Below are 21188 nucleotides of genomic sequence, written 5' to 3' on the forward strand. Positions count from 1 at the left end.
CCTTAACCATAGCCTTAACTGTCCCTTAACCATAGCCTTAACTGTCCCTTAACCATAGCCTTAACTGTCCTTAACCATAGACTTAACTATCCCTTAACCTTAGCCTTAACTGTCCCTTAACCATAGCCTTAACTCTCCCTTAACCATAGCCTTAACTGTCCCTTAACCATAGCCTTAACTGTCCCTTAACCATAGCCTTAACTGTCCCTTAACCATAGCCTTAACTGTACCTTAACTGTCCCTTAACCATAGCCTTAACTGTCCCTTAACCATAGACTTAACTATCCCTTAACCTTAGCCTTAACTGTCCCTTAACCATAGCCTTAACTCTCCCTTAACCATAGCCTTAACTGTCCCTTAACCATAGCCTTAACTGTCCCTTAACTGTCCCTTAACCATAGCCTTAACTGTCCCTTAACCATAGCCTTAACTGTACCTTAACTGTCCCTTAACCATAGCCTTAACTGTCCCTTAACCATAGACTTAACTATCCCTTAACCATAGCCTTAACTGTCCCTTAACTGTCCCTTAACCATAGCCTTAACTGTCCCTTAACCATAGCCTTAACTGTCCCTTAACTGTCCCTTAACCATAGCCTTAACTGTCCCTTAACCATAGCCTTAACTGTCCCTTAACTGTCCCTTAACCATAGCCTTAACTGTCCCTTAACCATAGCCTTAACTGTCCCTTAACTGTCCCTTAACCATAGCCTTAACTGTCCCTTAACCATAGCCTTAACTGTACCTTAACTGTCCCTTAACCATAGCCTTAACTGTCCCTTAACCATAGACTTAACTGTCCCTTAACCATAGCCTTAACTGTCCCTTAACCATAGACTTAACTATCCCTTAACCTTAGCCTTAACTGTCCCTTAACCATAGCCTTAACTCTCCCTTAGCCATAGCCTTAACTGTCCCTTAACCATAGCCTTAACTGACCCTTAACTGTCCCTTAACCATAGCCTTAACTGTCCCATAACCATACTTAACTGTCCCTTAACCTTAGCCTTAACTGTACCTTAACCATAGCCTTAACTGTCCCTTAACTGTCCCTTAACCATAGCCTTAACTGTCCCTTAACTGACCCTTAACCATAGCCTTAACTGTCCCTTAACCATAGCCTTAACTGTCCCTTAACCTTAGCCTTAACTGTACCTTAACCTTAGCCTTAATCATCCCTTAACTGCTCCTTAACCATAGCCTTAACTGTCCCTTAACCTTAGCCTTAATCATCCCTTAACTGTCCCTTAACCATAGCCTTAACTGTACCTTAACCTTAGCCTTAATCATCCCTTAACTGTCCCTTAACCATAGCCTTAACTGTACCTTAACCTTAGCCTTATCTGTACCTTAACCTTAGCCTTAATCATCCCTTAACTGTCCCTTAACCATAGCCTTAACTGTCCCTTAACCATAGCCTTAACTGTACCTTAACCTTAGCCTTAATCATCCCTTAACTGTCCCTTAACCTTAGCCTTAATCATCCCTTAACGGTCCCTTAACCATAGCCTTAACTGTCCCTTAACCATAGCCTTAACTGTCCCTTAACCTTAGCCTTAATCATCCCTTAACTGTCCCTTAACCATAGCCTTAACTGTACCTTAACCTTAGCCTTAATCATCCCATAACTGTCCCTTAACCATAGCCTTAACTGTCCCTTAACCATAGACTTAACCATCCCTTAACTGTTGCTTAACCTTAATCACCCCTTAACTGTCCCTTAACCATAGCCTTAACTGTACCTTAACCTTAGCCTTAATCATCCCTTAACTGTCCCTTAACCATAGCCTTAACTGTCCCTTAACCTTAGCCTTAATCATCCCTTAACTGTCCCTTAACCTTAGCCTTAATCATCCCTTAACGGTCCCTTAACCATAGCCTTAACTGTCCCTTAACCATAGCCTTAACTGTCCCTTAACCTTAGCCTTAATCATCCCTTAACTGTCCCTTAACCATAGCCTTAACTGTACCTTAACCTTAGCCTTAATCATCCCATAACTGTCCCTTAACCATAGCCTTAACTGTCCCTTAACCATAGACTTAACCATCCCTTAACTGTTGCTTAACCTTAATCACCCCTTAACTGTCCCTTAACCATAGCCTTAACTGTACCTTAACCTTAGCCTTAATCATCCCTTAACTGTCCCTTAACCATAGCCTTAACTGTCCCTTAACCTTAGCCTTAATCATCCCTTAACTGTCCCTTAACCTTAGCCTTAATCATCCCTTAACGGTCCCTTAACCATAGCCTTAACTGTCCCTTAACCATAGCCTTAACTGTCCCTTAACCTTAGCCTTAATCATCCCTTAACTGTCCCTTAACCATAGCCTTAACTGTCCCTTAACCATAGCCTTAACTGTACCTTAACCTTAGCCTTAATCATCCCTTAACTGTCCCTTAACCTTAGCCTTAATCATCCCTTAACGGTCCCTTAACCATAGCCTTAACTGTCCCTTAACCATAGCCTTAACTGTCCCTTAACCTTAGCCTTAATCATCCCTTAACTGTCCCTTAACCATAGCCTTAACTGTACCTTAACCTTAGCCTTAATCATCCCATAACTGTCCCTTAACCATAGCCTTAACTGTCCCTTAACCATAGACTTAACCATCCCTTAACTGTTGCTTAACCTTAATCACCCCTTAACTGTCCCTTAACCATAGCCTTAACTGTACCTTAACCTTAGCCTTAATCATCCCTTAACTGTCCCTTAACCATAGCCTTAACTGTCCCTTAACCTAGCCTTAATCTTCCCTTAACTGTCCCTTAACCATAGCCTTAACTGTACCTTAACCTTGGCCTTAATCATCCCTTAACTGTCCCTTAACCATAGCCTTAACTGTCCCTTAACCATAGCCTTAACTGTACCTTAACCTTGGCCTTAATCATCCCTTAACTGTCCCTTAACCATAGCCTTAACTGTCCCTTAACCTTAGCCTTAATCATCCCTTAACTGTCCCTTAACCATAGCCTTAACTGTACCTTAACCTTAGCCTTAATCATCCCTTAACTGTCCCTTAACCATAGCCTTAACTGTCCCTTAACCATAGACTTAACCATCCCTTAACTGTTGCTTAACCTTAATCACCCCTTAAGTGTCCCTTAACCTTAATTATCCCTTTGTTAAGCCTTCATTATCCCTTAATTTGTCCCTGTTTAATCCATTTTAACCCTTAAAACAACTTTTGCATTTGAATATGATAGATATGAAATGGTCCTTAACTGGTCCATTTAAATGAAAGAGTCCCTCCTCCCCCTCCTGTCTGTGTGTTGATAATGTTGTACTGAATGCTAATCCTTCAGATTAGGTCTGTTAGCAGTTAGCAGATTAGCGTCAGTTAATCTCGGCATGTCGGAGCGGAGGAACAACATGCTGCTCTCAGGTACCAAATACTGTTTAATACTTCATTTATATTTCATCAACACGCATTTACATACATTTACACTCCTCGTTGACCTGTGTTTAATGTTTCAGTGCTGCTGCTGCTGGCCGGCTCAGCATCAGCCTTTGTAGAGGAACTGGATGACACGTGCGTACAGACATTATATTATACTGTGACTATATACAGTTATATTATACTGTGACTATATACAGTTATATTATACTGTGACTATATACAGTTATATTATACTGTGACTATATACAGTTATATTATACTGTGACTATATACAGTTATATTATACTGTGACTATATACATTATATTATACTGTGACTATATACAGTTATATTATACTGTGACTATATACAGTTATATTATACTGTGACTATATACAGTTATATTATACTGTGACTATATACAGTTATATTATACTGTGACTATATACAGTTATATTAAACTGTGACTATATACAGTTATATTATACTGTGACTATATACAGTTATATTATACTGTGACTATATACAGTTATATTATACTGTGACTATATACAGTTATATTATACTGTGACTATATACAGTTATATTATACTGTGACTATATACAGTTATATTATACTGTGACTATATACATTATATTATACTGTGACTATATACAGTTATATTAAACTGTGACTATATACAGTTATATTATACTGTGACTATATACAGTTATATTATACTGTGACTATATACAGTTATATTATACTGTGACTATATACAGTTATATTATACTGTGACTATATACAGTTATATTATACTGTGACTATATACAGTTATATTATACTGTGACTATATACAGTTATATTATACTGTGACTATATACAGTTATATTATACTGTGACTATATACAGTTATATTATACTGTGACTATATACAGTTATATTATACTGTGACTATATACAGTTATATTATACTGTGACTATATACAGTTATATTATACTGTGACTATATACAGTTATATTATACTGTGACTATATACAGTTATATTATACTGTGACTATATACAGTTATATTATACTGTGACTATATACAGTTATATTATACTGTGACTATATACAGTTATATTATACTGTGACTATATACAGTTATATTATACTGTGACTATATACAGTTATATTATACTGTGACTATATACAGTTATATTATACTGTGACTATATACAGTTATATTATACTGTGACTATATACAGTTATATTATACTGTGACTATATACAGTTATATTATACTGTGACTATATACAGTTATATTATACTGTGACTATATACAGTTATATTATACTGTGACTATATACAGTTATATTATACTGTGACTATATACAGTTATATTATACTGTGACTATATACAGTTATATTATACTGTGACTATATACAGTTATATTATACTGTGACTATATACAGTTATATTATACTGTGACTAAATACAGTTATATTATACTGTGACTATATACCGTTATATTATACTGTGACTATATACAGTTATATTAACTGTGACTATATACAGTTATATTATACTGTGACTATATACAGTTATATTATACTGTGACTAATACGAGTTATATTATACTGTGACTATATACAGTTATATTAAACTGTGACTATATACAGTTATATTATACTGTGACTATATACAGTTATATTAAACTGTGACTATATACAGTTATATTATACTGTGACATTACATTATTTTAACTGGACATAAAGTTATTTAAAACTGTGACTATATCGTTATATTTACTGTGACTTATACATTTATTATACTGTGACTATATACGTTATTTAAACTGTGACTAATACAGTTAAAATAAACGTGACTATATACAGTTATATTATACGTGACTATAACAGTTTTTTTTTAAACTGTGACTATACAGTTATAAAAATTAAATGTTTTTTAAACGGATATATACATTTTTAAAAACTGTACTTTATACATTATATTAAACTGAGGGGAAAATGCAACATTAGCTTAGCATCAAATTGTGCAAATTTGAAACAGGAACCCCCCTTCAAAATAATAGCTTCTTAATTTTTTTTCACGTTCAGGGAGATAGAACTGAGACTCTGGTAATAAAAGTATTTCATAAAATATTTAATAGATCTTTAAGAATATACTTTACAAAAATCCTTGTTTTTTTTCCCCCCGGGCGGCACTTTACTGCCACGCTCCTAGTGCTTAGGGGGTTAAATCAGGACCAATTTCACTGTTGCCTGCTGTGTCAGGCTGAGACAAAAAGAGGGTTTCACCCCCCCCTTTTTCTTTCTTCTTGGTTGCAAGGACGAAAAACTTATTTTCCCCCAAATTAAAAGCTTTAATTTTTATCTTTTTTTAAAAAAATACATTTCTGGGTTTATTTTGTATTTGTCTTATTGTTTAAAAAAACCACCTTAAAAATGACAGACTGTTCATTATTGTAAAAGGGGTAAACAACTCAATTGGCAGGGGATCAGAACTTTTTTTTCCTCCACTGTATACTCTTTTTTTTAATTTATATATATATATATAAATTATAATTAAAATATTTATGGGAATACTGCAGGCTGCTGTGTGATGCAGTTTTTTTTATTTCTTAAATGTTGGTTTTTTATGTTTATATCAGTGTTTTATCCTGCATCTGTTTTTGCTAATTAAATTTTTTTTGATTACTATGCATACTGCAGCGCGATGACGAGTATTTAATCCCCTCTTTCACCTTTTATTTTATCATTAAAAAATCTTTTTCTTCCGTCATTTTCCCTGTGTTCTGCCCCTTTAGTTCTACGCCCCCGGTGTTCATTCTGCAGACCCCTGACCCGGTTGGGATCAATCGGTCAAACTGGGAGCCGGGCCCCGGTCCACGTCGGGAAAACTGACGCCATCCCCCGCCCCGGTAAAAAACAAAACTATTATATGATTAATCAAATATTTACTCTAGATTAGTCTATCAACTATACTACTATAATCTCACATATAAATATCAAAAACCAAAAAAGGGGGAACCCATCAAAATGATGTCTCTTCAAAAAAAAGCCCCCGGGGGGCCGGGGGTTTTTGGCAAAATAAAGGTCTCTGCATGAACTATCAAAATAAAGGTCTCTGCATGACCTATCAAAATAAAGGTCTCTGCATGACCTATCAAAATAAAGGTCTCTGCATGAACTATCAAAATAAAGGTCTCTGCATGAACTATCAAAATAAAGGTCTCTGCATGACCTATCAAAATAAAGGTCTCTGCATGACCTATCAAAATAAAGGTCTCTGCATGAACTATCAAAATAAAGGTCTCTGCATGAACTATCAAAATAAAGGTCTCTGCATGAACTATCAAAATAAAGGCCTGTGATGTGTTTATACAGGTCTGGCAAAAGAGTTCAAGGTCAGAGGTTACCCCGCCATCCTCATGTGAGTCTCTGCGTCCTACATCTATTCACAGAAAACATTAAATATTAATATATTTATTTGACCTTTTATTGTCTTCTGTTTTCTAAGGTTGAAGAAAAATGTGAAATATAATTATTCAGGAGCGAGAACCAAAGAGGGGATCCTGGATTTCGCTAATCGAGTCGGAGGGTAATAATAATAATAATATAAATACAATTAAAGTTGAAAATAATATTTAAGTCACTAACCTCCCCATGGTCACGTTTCAGGCCGCTGGTTCGATCCCTCAGCAGCGCTCAGCTCTTCCAACACGCCATGAGCCACCATGAAGTCATGTTCCTTTATGTTGGAGCTACATCAGAGCTCAAGGTACACACACACACACACACACACACACACACACATACACATACACACACACACACACACACACACACACACACACACACACACACACACACACACACACACACACACACACACACACACACACACACACCTCTGACCTCTGTTGTGTTTCAGGGAAACTTCACTTCCACAGCCGAGGAGTTGATTGTTCACACCTACTTCTTCTCTGCCAACAGAGACGCGCTGCCAAAGGTCTATGTCCCAGTAAAACCAGTTCCTGTCCCAGTTTAACCAGTTTAAACCAGTTTATGTCCCAGTTAAACCAGTTCCTGTCCCAGTTTAACCAGTTTAAACCAGTTTATGTCCCAGTTAAACCAGTTCCTGTCCCAGTTTAACCAGTTTAAACCAGTTTATGTCCCAGTTAAACCAGTTCCTGTCCCAGTTTAACCAGTTTAAAACCAGTTTATGTCCCAGTTTAGTCCAGTTCTTGTCCAGTTTAAACCAGTTTCTTTCCCAGTTTAAACTAGATTCTGTTCCAGTTAAACCAGCCTATGTCCCAGTTTAAACTAGTTCTTGTCCCAGTTAAACCAGTTCTGTGTGCAGGCGGTGTCGCTGCCCTCCCTGCCGGTGGTGGTGGTTTTTAAAGATGGATCGTACTTCCTGTATGACGGTGAGACAGGAAGTGAGATAAAGTGTGTGTTTGAACTTCTTGTTGTTATTGTTCCCAGAGATACGTGATGCAGATATGAAGTCGTGGATCAAACAGGAACGTTCCCTAACTTCTTGTTGTTATTGTTCCCAGAGATACGTGATGCAGACCTGAAGTCGTGGATCAACAGGGAACGGTTCCCTAACTTCTTGTTGTTATTGTTCCCAGAGATACGTGATGCAGATCTGAAGTCGTGGATCAACAGGGAACGGTTCCCTAACTTCTTGTTCTTATTGTTCCCAGAGATACGTGATGCAGACCTGAAGTCGTGGATCAACAGGGAACGGTTCCCTAACTTCTTGTTGTTATTGTTCCCAGAGATACGTGATGCAGATATGAAGTCGTGGATCATCAGGGAACGGTTCCCTAACTTCTTGTTGTTATTGTTCCCAGAGATACGTGATGCAGATATGAAGTCGTGGATCAACAGGGAACGGTTCCCTAACTTCTTGTTGTTATTGTTCCCAGAGATACGTGATGCAGATCTGAAGTCGTGGATCAACAGGGAACGGTTCCCTAACTTCTTGTTGTTATTGTTCCCAGAGATACGTGATGCAGACCTGAAGTCGTGGATCAACAGGGAACGGTTCCCTAACTTCTTGTTGTTATTGTTCCCAGAGATACGTGATGCAGATCTGAAGTCGTGGATCAACAGGGAACGGTTCCCTAACTTCTTGTTGTTATTGTTCCCAGAGATACGTGATGCAGATCTGAAGTCGTGGATCAACAGGGAACGGTTCCCTAACTTCTTGTTGTTATTGTTCCCAGAGATACGTGATGCAGATATGAAGTCGTGGGATCAACAGGGAATGGTTCCCTAACTTCTTGTTGTTATTGTTCCCAGAGATACGTGATGCAGACCTGAAGTCGTGGATCAACAGGGAACGGTTCCCTAACTTCTTGTTGTTATTGTTCCCAGAGATACGTGATGCAGATCTGAAGTCGTGGATCAACAGGGAACGGTTCCCTAACTTCTTGTTGTTATTGTTCCCAGAGAAACGTGATGCAGACCTGAAGTCGTGGATCAACAGGGAACGGTTCCCTAACTTCTTGTTGTTATTGTTCCCAGAGAAACGTGATGCAGATCTGAAGTCGTGGATCAACAGGGAACGGTTCCCTAACTTCTTGTTGTTATTGTTCCCAGAGAAACGTGATGCAGATCTGAAGTCGTGGATCAACAGGGAACGGTTCCCTAACTTCTTGTTGTTATTGTTCCCAGAGATACGTGATGCAGATATGAAGTCGTGGATCAACAGGGAACGGTTCCCTAACTTCTTGTTGTTATTGTTCCCAGAGAAACGTGACGGAGATCTGAAGTCGTGGATCAACAGGGAACGGTTCCCTAACTTCTTGTTGTTATTGTTCCCAGAGAAACGTGATGCAGATCTGAAGTCGTGGATCAACAGGGAACGGTTCCCTAACTTCTTGTTGTTATTGTTCCCAGAGATACGTGATGCAGATATGAAGTCGTGGATCAACAGGGAACGGTTCCCTAACTTCTTGTTGTTATTGTTCCCAGAGAAACGTGACGGAGATCTGAAGTCGTGGATCAACAGGGAACGGTTCCCTAACTTCTGCCTGATTGACGCCCACACACTGTACGCCATGGGAGACTCAGGTGATCTAATTAATAGATATGAAGAGCGGCTGCTGATTGGCTCAGATAAATACAAGCTGCTGATTGTCTTAGGTGTGACTCCGCCCATCTCTGCAGGTAAGCTGGTGGTGTTGGCGCTGCTGGAGCCAAGGAGTCGCAGTGAAGACAGCCACAGGTAAGACATCAACAGGAAGTTAACCTGTTTCTCACTCTGAGTTTCCTGATAAGTGTTTCCTGTTCCTGTTCAGGTACAAAAGTCTGGTGGAGAAAGTGTCTTCAGACTACACAGAGATATACAGCAGGTACCTGTCTGTCTGTCTGTTTGTCACTTCTCTCTCTGTCTGATTGTGTCTCACCTGTCTGTGTCACCTGTCTGTCTCACGTGTCTGTCTGCAGGAGCTTTTACTTTGGATATATGGAGGGCAGTGATTACATCAGTGGTCTGGTGATGGGGTGAGTCGCTGAACACTCATCCACCTGATGAAACATGAAGGAGTGTATTCATCAGCTCTGTGTGTGTGTGTGTGTGTGTGTGTGTGTGTGTGTGTGTGTGTGTGTGTGTGTGTGTGTGTGTGTGTGTGTGTGTGTGTGTGTGTGTGTGTGTGTGTGTGTGTGTAGAGAGGTGTCACTGCCCTCCTTCATCGTGGTGAATCTCTCCACTGATGGGTACTTCCTGCCTGAGGGGGGCGTGCAGTCGGAGCAGCAGCTGCTGGACTTCCTGAACGGAGTCCTGGACGGCAGCGTGGCGGTGAAATCCTTGTCTTGTTTTTTTTTTTTTTTTCAAATCTCAGAATTCTGACATTTTCTCAAAATAAAAAAATGTGAACTTTTTCTGAAAAACATTTTGATTTCTGTGTTCAGCCTCAGGGAGGAAACAGTGTCGACCAGCGAGTCCTACGCTTCTTGTTCGAGTCAAGATCCTCACTGAGGGTGAGCTTCCTGTGTCCTCTCTCCTGTTTCCTCTCTTCTGCTTCCTGGGTCTCACCTGACCTCTTCATCCTCTCTCTGTCCAGCTGATGTTTTCTAAGTTTCCCGTTCTCGGCTACGTCTTCATCAGCGTCCCGTTCGCCATCATCAGCGCCTTCATCTACGTGTGCTGCTGGAGGCGCAGAGACCCGAGTAGCGATGATGAGGACGACAACGACAAGAAGAATGACTGAGGACGAGGGACGGACCACCTGGCATCTCGTTTCTCCTGAACAGCTGTTCTTATTTAACATCTGTCCCTGTGGCGCTGTGTCTTTGAGCTGAGTCTTCAGATGCATCGTGGGTTATTCCTGTCATTAGTCCTTTTACTCCTGCTGACTTATATTTCTGTAGTTTTGAGCTTGTTCTCTTTCTGCCTTGGATTTATAAGACATATTTATTTTAAATGTAATGTTTTTAACTCTGTAGAGACTTATGGGGGTCCAAATAAACCCCTGTATTTAACGACTGCAGAGAATATCTCTTATTATTGACGTAAACAAGAGATCACTGGAGTATCAACCAATCATGGTCCACCCTCGTCCAAAAGAGTGTTTATTTTATTGAAAAAGCTTTTTGAACTACACAGTTTGTGACAAGGGTCTTCAGGGGGGTCAGTACAGTAAGGATGATATACAGTAGGTTGTTTATTTCCATGATAGAAATGTGAATAAAGAGAAAAATAAAAAGAGTTTTGATTAAGGGTCACGGCTACACAAACTCTAGGGAATGCACCTGTGTGTTTAAATTAGATCTGTCTTATAGCTCCCCAACACATTTACTCATGATGTCATATATCACCGTCTTCTGCTGGTGTAACGGCGCCCCCTGCTGTCCCGGAGGAGCAGAGATCAGGGGACAGTGACCTGGATAAACCCCGAGTGTTTCTGAAACACTCAGAAAAAGCTTTAGGTTTCTCCTCAACACCAGAGAGGGTCTGGAGATTTAACCCCCACAGTGTCTCTCAGTGTGTCTGTGTGTCTCAGTATCTCTTCAGTCTCTCTCAGTGTGTCTCAGTCTCTCTTCAGTCTGTGTCTCAGTATCTCTTCAGTGTGTCTCAGTGTGTCTCAGTCTCTCTTCAGTCTGTGTCTCAGTATCTCTTCAGTGTGTCTCAGTGTCTCTGTGTGTCTCAGTGTCTCTTCAGTCTCTCTCAGTGTGTCTCTGTGTGTCTCAGTGTCTCTTCAGTGTCGCTTCAGTGTGCCCCAGTGTCTCTCAGTGTGTCAGTGTGCCCCAGTGTCTCGCAGTGTGTCTCAGTGTCGCTTCAGTGTGCCCCAGTGTCTCTCAGTGTGTCAGTGTCGCTTCAGTGTGCCCCAGCGTCTCTCAGTGTCTCTTCAGTGTGTCCCAGTGTCTCTCAGTATCTCTCAGTGTGTCTCAGTGTCTCTTCAGTCTCTCTCAGTGTGTCTCTGTGTGTCTCAGTGTCTCTCTCAGTGTCTGTCTCAGTGTGTCTCAGTGTCTCTTCAGTGTCGCTTCAGTGTGCCCCAGTGTCTCTCAGTGTGTCAGTGTCGCTTCAGTGTGCCCCAGTGTCTCGCAGTGTCTCTCAGTGTCGCTTCAGTGTGCCCCAGTGTCTCTCAGTGTGTCAGTGTCGCTTCAGTATGCCCCAGCGTCTCTCAGTGTCTCTTCAGTGTGTCTCAGTGTCTCTTCAGTGTGTCTCAGTGTCTCTTCAGTGTGTCCCAGTGTCTCTCAGTATCTCTCAGTGTGTCTCAGTGTCTCTCAGTGTGTCTCAGTGTCTCTTCAGTGTGTCTCTCAGTGTGTCTCAGTGTCTCTTCAGTGTGTCTCTTCAGTGTGTCTCAGTGTCTCTTCAGTGTGTCTCAGTGTCTCTTCAGTGTGTCTCTCAGTGTGTCTCAGTGTCTCTTCAGTGTGTCTCAGTGTCTCTTCAGTGTGTCTCTCAGTGTGTCTAAGTGTCTGTTCAATGTCTCTCTGTGTCTCTTGTACAGCTACAATGTCTCGACCGTATCCTTTATCAGATCACATCATCATTGTCTTGAAACATCTGTTTGATTCGTTTCATAAAAACTGGGGGCTTTTATTTTGAAGGTGAGTGTGACCGGATTTGTGGGTGACGCGGTGTGCTAACAGCTAGCAGCTAACAGCAACAGCTCATTCACCGGGGTCCGTTAACGTTAACGTTTGTATTAAAATAAAAACTACAAAAGATAAAGTTAACAGCGCACGGCTGCGTCACTGACCCAGAAGCTTCTGGAAGTTGCTCGTGGAGGCGCACAGTCTCCATGGCGACGGAGGAGTTCTACGAGGTAATGCTAACATGCTAACGGCAGAGTTAAGAGAAAACAAGATTAAACTTCAGAAGGAGAAGTAAAAGTACTTAGTAACTAACGAGACTAGAGAGAGACAGCCATCACTCGGTTACTGTGTTACTAACAAGACTAGAGAGAGACAGCCATCACTCGGTTACTCTGTTACTAACGAGACTAGAGAGAGACAGCCATCACTCGGTTACTAACGAGACTAGAGAGAGACAGCCATCACTCGGTTACTCTGTTACTAACGAGACTAGAGAGAGACAGTCATCACTCGGTTACTAACAAGACTAGAGAGAGACAGCCATCACTCGGTTACTCTGTTACTAACGAGACTAGAGAGAGACAGCCATCACTCGGTTACTCTGTTACTAACGAGACTAGAGAGAGACAGCCATCACTCGGTTACTCTGTTACTAACGAGACTAGAGAGAGACAGCCATCACTCGGTTATTAACGAGACTAGAGAGAGACAGCCATCACTCGGTTACTCTGTTACTAACGAGACTAGAGAGAGACAGCCATCACTCGGTTACTCTGTTACTAACAAGACTAGAGAGAGACAGCCATCACTCGGTTACTCTGTTACTAACGAGACTAGAGAGAGACAGCCATCACTCGGTTACTAACGAGACTAGAGAGAGACAGCCATCACTCGGTTACTCTGTTACTAACGAGACTAGAGAGAGACAGCCATCACTCGGTTACTAACAGAGACTAGAGAGAGACAGCCATCACTCGGTTACTCTGTTACTAACGAGACTAGAGAGAGACAGCCATCACTCGGTTACTAACGAGACTAGAGAGAGACAGCCATCACTCGGTTACTCTGTTACTAACGAGACTAGAGAGAGACAGCCATCACTCGGTTACTCTGTTACTAACAAGACTAGAGAGAGACAGCCATCACTCGGTTACTGTGTTACTAACAAGACTAGAGAGAGACAGCCATCACTCGGTTACTGTGTTACTAACAAGACTAGAGAGAGACAGCCATCACTCGGTTACTAACGAGACTAGAGAGAGACAGCCATCACTCGGTTACTCTGTTACTAACGAGACTAGAGAGAGACAGCCATCACTCGGTTACTAACGAGACTAGAGAGAGACAGCCATCACTCGGTTACTCTGTTACTAACGAGACTAGAGAGAGACAGCCATCACTCGGTTACTAACGAGACTAGAGAGAGACAGCCATCACTCGGTTACTCTGTTACTAACGAGACTAGAGAGAGACAGCCATCACTCGGTTACTGTGTTACTAACAAGACTAGAGAGAGACAGCCATCACTCGGTTACTGTGTTACTAACAAGACTAGAGAGAGACAGCCATCACTCGGTTACTGTGTTACTAACAAGACTAGAGAGAGACAGCCATCACTCGGTTACTAACGAGACTAGAGAGAGACAGCCATCACTCGGTTACTCTGTTACTAACGAGACTAGAGAGAGACAGCCATCACTCGGTTACTAACGAGACTAGAGAGAGACAGCCATCACTCGGTTACTCTGTTACTAACGAGACTAGAGAGAGACAGCCATCACTCGGTTACTCTGTTACTAACAAGACTAGAGAGAGACAGCCATCACTCGGTTACTAACGACACTAGAGAGAGACAGCCATCACTCGGTTACTCTGTTACTAACGAGACTAGAGAGAGACAGCCATCACTCGGTTACTAACGAGACTAGAGAGAGACAGCCATCACTCGGTTACTCTGTTACTAACGACACTAGAGAGAGACAGCCATCACTCGGTTACTGTGTTACTAACAAGACTAGAGAGAGACAGCCATCACTCGGTTACTAACGACACTAGAGAGAGACAGCCATCACTCGGTTACTCTGTTACTAACAAGACTAGAGAGAGACAGCCATCACTCGGTTACTCTGTTACTAACAAGACTAGAGAGAGACAGCCATCACTCGGTTACTAACGACACTAGAGAGAGACAGCCATCACTCGGTTACTAACGAGACTAGAGAGAGACAGCCATCACTCGGTTACTAACGACACTAGAGAGAGACAGCCATCACTCGGTTACTCTGTTACTACGAGACTAAGAGAGACAGCCATCACTCGGTTACTAACGACACTAGAGAGAGACAGCCATCACTCGGTTACTAACGACACTAGAGAGAGACAGCCATCACTCGGTTACTCTGTTACTAACGAGACTAGAGAGAGACAGCCATCACTCGGTTACTAACGAGACTAGAGAGAGACAGCCATCACTCGGTTACTAACGAGACTAGAGAGAGACAGCCATCACTCGGTTACTAACGAGACTAGAGAGAGACAGCCATCACTCGGTTACTAACGAGACTAGAGAGAGACAGCCATCACTCGGTTACTAACGAGACTAGAGAGAGACAGCCATCACTCCGTTACTAACGACACTAGAGAGAGACAGCCATCACTCGGTTACTGTGTTACTAACAAGTCTAGAGAGAGACAGCCATCATTCGGTTACTAACGAGACTAGAGAGAGACAGCCATCACTCGGTTACTAACGACACTAGAGAGAGACAGCCATCACTTGGTTACTAACGACACTAGAGAGAGACAGCCATCACTCGGTTACTCTGTTACTAACAAGACTAGAGAGAGACAGCCATCACTCGGTTACTAACGAGACTAGAGAGAGACAGCCATCACTCGGTTACTAACGACACTAGAGAGAGACAGCCATCACTTGGTTACTAACGACACTAGAGAGAGACAGCCATCACTCGGTTACTCTGTTACTAACAAGACTAGAGAGAGACAGCCATCACTCGGTTACTAACGAGACTAGAGAGAGACAGCCATCACTCGGTTACTAACGAGACTAGAGAGAGACAGCCATCACTCGGTTACTAACGACACTAGAGAGAGACAGCCATCACTCGGTTACTAACGACACTAGAGAGAGACAGCCATCACTCGGTTACTAACGACACTAGAGAGAGACAGCCATCACTCGGTTACTCTGTTACTAACGACACTAGAGAGAGACAGCCATCATTCGGTTACTAACGAGACTAGAGAGAGACAGCCATCACTCGGTTACTAACGAGACTAGAGAGAGACAGCCATCACTCGGTTACTCTGTTACTAACAAGACTAGAGAGAGACAGCCATCATTCGGTTACTCTGTTACTGACGACACTAGAGAGAGACAGCCATCACTCGGTTACTAACGAGACTAGAGAGAGACAGCCATCACTCGGTTACTCTGTTACTAACAAGACTAGAGAGAGACAGCCATCATTCGGTTACTCGGTTACTGACGACACTAGAGAGAGACAGCCATCACTCGGTTACTAACGAGACTAGAGAGAGACAGCCATCACTCGGTTACTAACGAGACTAGAGAGAGACAGCCATCACTCGGTTACTCTGTTACTAACGAGACTAGAGAGAGACAGCCATCACTCGGTTACTAACGAGACTAGAGAGAGACAGCCATCACTCGGTTACTAACGAGACTAGAGAGAGACAGCCATCACTCGGTTACTAACGAGACTAGAGAGAGACAGCCATCACTCGGTTACTCTGTTACTAACAAGACTAGAGAGAGACAGCCATCACTCGGTTACTAACGAGACTAGAGAGAGACAGCCATCACTCGGTTACTAACGACACTAGAGAGAGACAGCCATCACTCGGTTACTAACGAGACTAGAGAGAGACAGCCATCACTCGGTTACTAACGACACTAGAGAGAGACAGCCATCACTCGGTTACTAACGAGACTAGAGAGAGACAGCCATCACTTTGTTACTCTGTTACTAACGAGACTAGAGAGAGACAGCCATCACTCGGTTAATAACGAGACTAGAGAGAGACAGCCATCACTCGGTTACTCTGTTACTAACAAGACTAGAGAGAGACAGCCATCATTCGGTTACTCTGTTACTAACAAGACTAGAGAGAGACAGCCATCACTCGGTTACTAACGAGACTAGAGAGAGACAGCCATCACTCGGTTACTAACGAGACTAGAGAGAGACAGCCATCACTCGGTTACTCTGTTACTAACGAGACTAGAGAGAGACAGCCATCACTCGGTTACTCTGTTACTAACGAGACTAGAGAGAGACAGCCATCACTCGGTTACTAACGAGACTAGAGAGAGACAGCCATCACTCGGTTACTAACGAGACTAGAGAGAGACAGCCATCACTACTGGTCTAACGTGTACCTGTGTCCTGCAGTACTGCTGGTCTAACCTGTACCTGTCCTCAGGTGGAGCGCGTGGTGGACCGGAGGAGGAGTAAGAAGGGGGGGCTGGAGTACCTGGTGAGGTGGAGGGGGTTTGGGTCTGAGGGCGACACATGGGAGCCAGAGTCCCACCTGTCCACCTGCATGTTCCACGTCCATCAGTTCAACCGGCAACAGAGGGATGGGACCTTACTGCGCTCCACCCGCTACTGCAGCCCCCCCCCCAGAACTTGCAGCCCCCCCCCCAGGACCTGCAGGCCTCCCCTCATCAGCAGAACCTACGACCCTCTGAAACCTATGGACTCCGCTCAGCTGACCCGCCCCCCCTCTCCGGCAGGTTGGGGTCTGGTGTCGGGACCTCTGTCCGGCTCGGCCCGCCGCAGCGTGGATCTGTCCCGGATTAAGATCCTGGTCCCTAAGAGTCCCATGAACAGCCGCCGCCCCCTGGAGGAGGATTCCCCCAGCGAGGCGGCCCTCAGCCTTGGGGGTCAGGAGGCTCAGCTGGGACCCCCGGAGGTGGCCCTGCTGGAGAAACCTGCAGGAGTACAGCTGGGCCCAGGAGAGGAGAGGGCCCGCATGGGGACCCGGCCCCGTAGCCAAAACCCCCCCCCCACAGGTGCCCCCCCACTGATGGTCGCAGCCAGCGGGTCGGCGGGGGTCCAGACTGCTGTTACTGGCGCAACCAGTTCCCTGGGGAGGCGGCGTCTAGAGGAGGGACCAGCCTTTGATAAGAGGCTCCGGTTCAGCGTCCGGCAGACAGAGAGCGCCTACAAGTACCGGGACCTGGTGGTGAGGAAACAGGACGGGTTCACCCACATCCTGCTGAGCTGCAGGGGGTCCCAGGACAACAGGCTGAACCCCGAGGTGAGACCCCCCCCCCCCCCCCCAATATAAATTCTATACCTGGGGCCCCCCGTATGGTGGTGATGGTCCACCGTCACAAGCTCTCTGACTTGCAGCACACTGTTGCCATGGTGACTGACAGGTGTTCCTCCCCAGGTGATGAAGGAGATCCAGAGCGCCATGGCGACAGCGGCCTCTGACGACAGCAAGCTGGTTCTGCTCGGCGCCGTGGGCAACGTGTTCTGCTGCGGTCTGGACTTCCTTTACTTCATCAGACGGCTGACGGACGACAGGAAGAAGGAGAGCATCAAGATGGCCGAAACCATCAGGTAACGCCCGGCGGTTTCCATGGCAACCCTGTGTCATGTCATCAGGTGACATTTTCCTCCCCTTCCTCAGGACCTTCGTCAACACCTTCATCCAGTTCAGGAAGCCCATCATCGCAGCGGTGAATGGGCCGGCACTTGGCCTCGGCGCCGCCATCCTGCCGCTCTGCGATGTGGTATGGGCCAATGAGAAGGCCTGGTTCCAGACACCGTATACCGCCTACGGACAGACCCCTGACGCCTGCTCCTCCTTCACCTTCCCCCGCATCATGGGCCTCGCCGCGGTACATGCAAACCTCACAGGCTATTGATCCGGGCTAATGTTACAGGCTAAGCTAAAGTTACAGGTTAAGCTAAAGTTACAGGCTAAGCTAAAGTTACAGGCTAAGCTAATGTTACAGGCTAAGCTAATGTTACAGGCTAAGCTAAAGTTACAGGCTAAGCTAATGTTACAGGCTAAGCTAATGTTACAGGCTAAGCTAAAGTTACAGGCTAAGCTAATGTTACAGGCTAAGCTAAAGTTACAGGCTAAGCTAATGTTACAGGCTAAGCTAAAGTTACAGGCTAAGCTAAAGTTACAGGCTAAGCTAAAGTTACAGGCTAAGCTAAGGTTACAGGCTAAGCTAATGTTACAGGTTAAGCTAAAGTTACAGGCTAAGCTAATGTTACAGGCTAAGCTAATGTTACAGGCTAAGCTAAAGTTACAGGCTAAGCTAATGTTACAGGCTAAGCTAAAGTTACAGGCTAAGCTAAAGCTACAGGCTAAGCTAAAGTTACAGGCTAAGCTAAGGTTACAGGCTAAGCTAATGTTACAGGCTAAGCTAAAGTTACAGGCTAAGCTAATGTTACAGGCTAAGCTAAAGTTACAGGCTAAGCTAAAGTTACAGGCTAAGCTAAAGTTACAGGCTAAGCTAAGGTTACAGGCTAAGCTAATGTTACAGGCTAAGCTAAAGTTACAGGCTAAGCTAATGTTACAGGCTAAGCTAATGTTACAGGCTAAGCCAACCTTACAGGCTAATGATCCAGTCCAACGCTCCAGGCTACGTATCCAGACTAAGCTAAGTGTTGTGTTCCAGGCTAACGAGCTGCTGCTGAGCGGCAGGAAGTTGACGGCTCAGGAGGCGTGTTCTAAAGGTCTGGTGTCTCAGGTCCTGTGGCCGGGAACCTTCATGCAGGAAGTGATGCTGCGAGTCAGAGAGCTGGTGATGGTGGATCCACAGGTACTGTACTAAAGACCACCGTGTGTGTGTGTGTGTGTTCTCTCATCACTAACAGGTTCCTCTTACTGGTTCAGGTTCTGCAGGAGTCCAAAGCCCTGATGAGGAACACCAGCCGCAGTGCTCTAGAGCAAACTAACGAGCGCGAATGTGAAGCCCTGAAGAGGGTCTGGGGTTCCTCGCAGGGAACCGACTCCATCCTGCAGAACCTGCAGAGGGGAATCGAGCTCTGCTAAAAAACTGAACCAGACAAGCAGAACCCTGACCCACCTGGAGCCAGCGGGGTGAATCTACCTGGACCCTTCCGATGGTGCTCACTAACCCCTGGACACCTCACACTCTCAACTGCACCCAAAGGATGGATGCCTGTGCTAAGCTAAGCTAACATTTCTCCCCGCCACCAGTATTTGTGCTAAGCTAGGCTAACATCGCGGATGAACTGAGGACACTGTGGAGGTAACCTTTGACCTCCCAGATGGATTTCTCCTAAAGGCTTCACAGGAAATGAGCTCACAGCGACTTCCTGTTTCCTCTGCTGGATGTTTCAGATATTATAGCGCCGCCTTCAGGACGCTTTGCTCCTCTGCAGCCTGGGAGGGCAGCTTCACATACTACAGTGTTCTGATGGGGGTGAATGTACAGCTCAGAGGAGACCCTGTTTCTGTCTGCTCTTCATCACTGTGTTAAGTTCAAAGCTTTATTGAACACAAACATGAACATGCTCTGTTTCTCTATTAAACATCAAAACAAGGGTCAACAGATTGATCTATTCAGCAGACACCACTGAAAACCCGAGAAATAAAAGATTCTGTGAAACCAAACACCTGTTGCATTAAATCCATTATCACCTGTTCCATTATCACCTGTTCCATTACTTCCATTATCACCTGTTCCATTACTTCCATTATCACCTGTTCCATTATCACCTGTTCCATTACCTCCATTATCACCTGTTCCATTACCTCCATTATCACCTGTTCCATTATCACCATTATCACCTGTTCCATTACATCCATTATCACTTGTTCCATTATCACCTGTTCCATTATCACCTGTTCCATTACTTCCATTATCACCTGTTCCATTACTTCCATTATCACCTGTTCCATTATCACCTGTTCCATTACATCCATTATCACCTGTTCCATTATCACTTGTTCCATTACCTCCATTATCACCTGTTCCATTACTTCCATTATCACCTGTTCCATTATCACCTGTTCCATTACATCCATTATCACCTGTTCCATTATCACTTGTTCCATTAACTCCATTATCACCTGTTCCATTACTTCCATTATCACCTGTTCCATTATCACCTGTTCCATTACTTCCATTATCACCTGTTCCATTATCACCTGTTCCATTACTTCCATTATCACCTGTTCCATTATCACCTGTTCCATTACCTCCATTATCACCTGTTCCATTACCTCCATTATCACCTGTTCCATTACATCCATTATCACCTGTTCCATTACCTCCATTATCACCTGTTCCATTACTTCCATTATCACCTGTTCCATTATCACCTGTTCCATTACTTCCATTATCACCTGTTCCATTACCTCCATTATCACCTGTTCCATTGCATCCATTATCACCTGTTCCATTATCACCTGTTCCATTACTTCCATTATCACCTGTTCCATTATCACCTGTTCCATTACCTCCATTATCACCTGTTCCATTACATCCATTATCACCTGTTCCATTACTTCCATTATCACCTGTTCCATTATCACCTGTTCCATTACCTCCATTATCACCTGTTCCATTACCTCCATTATCACCTGTTCCATTGCATCCATTATCACCTGTTCCATTACCTCCATTATCACCTGTTCCATTGCATCCATTATCACCTGTTCCATTACCTCCATTATCACCTGTTCCATTATCACCTGTTCCATTACCTCCATTATCACATGTTCCATTAAAT

At 43.7% G+C, this 21188-nt stretch overlaps 2 protein-coding genes across 2 annotated transcripts; both read left to right on the forward strand.

Annotated features, from left to right (window-relative positions):
* Nucleotides 1-2802: 2802 nt before the first annotated feature.
* LOC134866556 (protein disulfide-isomerase tmx3a-like) lies at nucleotides 2803-10865 on the forward strand. Its single transcript, XM_063886771.1, has 15 exons — nucleotides 2803-3383; nucleotides 3476-3534; nucleotides 6199-6253; nucleotides 6751-6796; nucleotides 6884-6964; nucleotides 7045-7144; nucleotides 7298-7375; nucleotides 7727-7793; nucleotides 9352-9450; nucleotides 9547-9604; nucleotides 9678-9731; nucleotides 9826-9882; nucleotides 10048-10177; nucleotides 10291-10359; nucleotides 10443-10865. Exons 1-15 carry the CDS (start codon nucleotides 3350-3352, stop codon nucleotides 10587-10589), a joined length of 1134 nt encoding a protein of 377 aa, XP_063742841.1. The 5' UTR covers nucleotides 2803-3349; the 3' UTR covers nucleotides 10590-10865.
* A 1536-nt stretch (nucleotides 10866-12401) lies between these two features.
* On the forward strand, nucleotides 12402-20067 carry cdyl (chromodomain protein, Y-like). Its single transcript, XM_063886330.1, has 6 exons — nucleotides 12402-12647; nucleotides 16885-17724; nucleotides 17860-18032; nucleotides 18103-18313; nucleotides 19106-19249; nucleotides 19324-20067. Exons 1-6 carry the CDS (start codon nucleotides 12624-12626, stop codon nucleotides 19480-19482), a joined length of 1551 nt encoding a protein of 516 aa, XP_063742400.1. The 5' UTR covers nucleotides 12402-12623; the 3' UTR covers nucleotides 19483-20067.
* Nucleotides 20068-21188: the final 1121 nt, after the last annotated feature.

Source organism: Eleginops maclovinus, chromosome 6 (genome assembly GCF_036324505.1).
Source record: "Eleginops maclovinus isolate JMC-PN-2008 ecotype Puerto Natales chromosome 6, JC_Emac_rtc_rv5, whole genome shotgun sequence".
Taxonomy (NCBI): Eukaryota; Metazoa; Chordata; class Actinopteri; order Perciformes; family Eleginopidae; genus Eleginops; species Eleginops maclovinus.

Coding starts and splice junctions, on each gene's coding strand:
- LOC134866556 (XM_063886771.1), top strand. CDS start 3,350: ATGTCGGAGCGGAGGAACAACATGCTGCTCTCAG. Junction 6,254..6,750: donor GGAGCCGGGCCCCGGTCCAC/GTCGGGAAAACT, acceptor GTGTTTATACAG/GTCTGGCAAAAGAGTTCAAG. Junction 6,797..6,883: donor GGTTACCCCGCCATCCTCAT/GTGAGTCTCTGC, acceptor CTGTTTTCTAAG/GTTGAAGAAAAATGTGAAAT.
- cdyl (XM_063886330.1), top strand. CDS start 12,624: ATGGCGACGGAGGAGTTCTACGAG. Junction 12,648..16,884: donor CGACGGAGGAGTTCTACGAG/GTAATGCTAACA, acceptor ACCTGTCCTCAG/GTGGAGCGCGTGGTGGACCG. Junction 18,314..19,105: donor GCATCATGGGCCTCGCCGCG/GTACATGCAAAC, acceptor GTTGTGTTCCAG/GCTAACGAGCTGCTGCTGAG.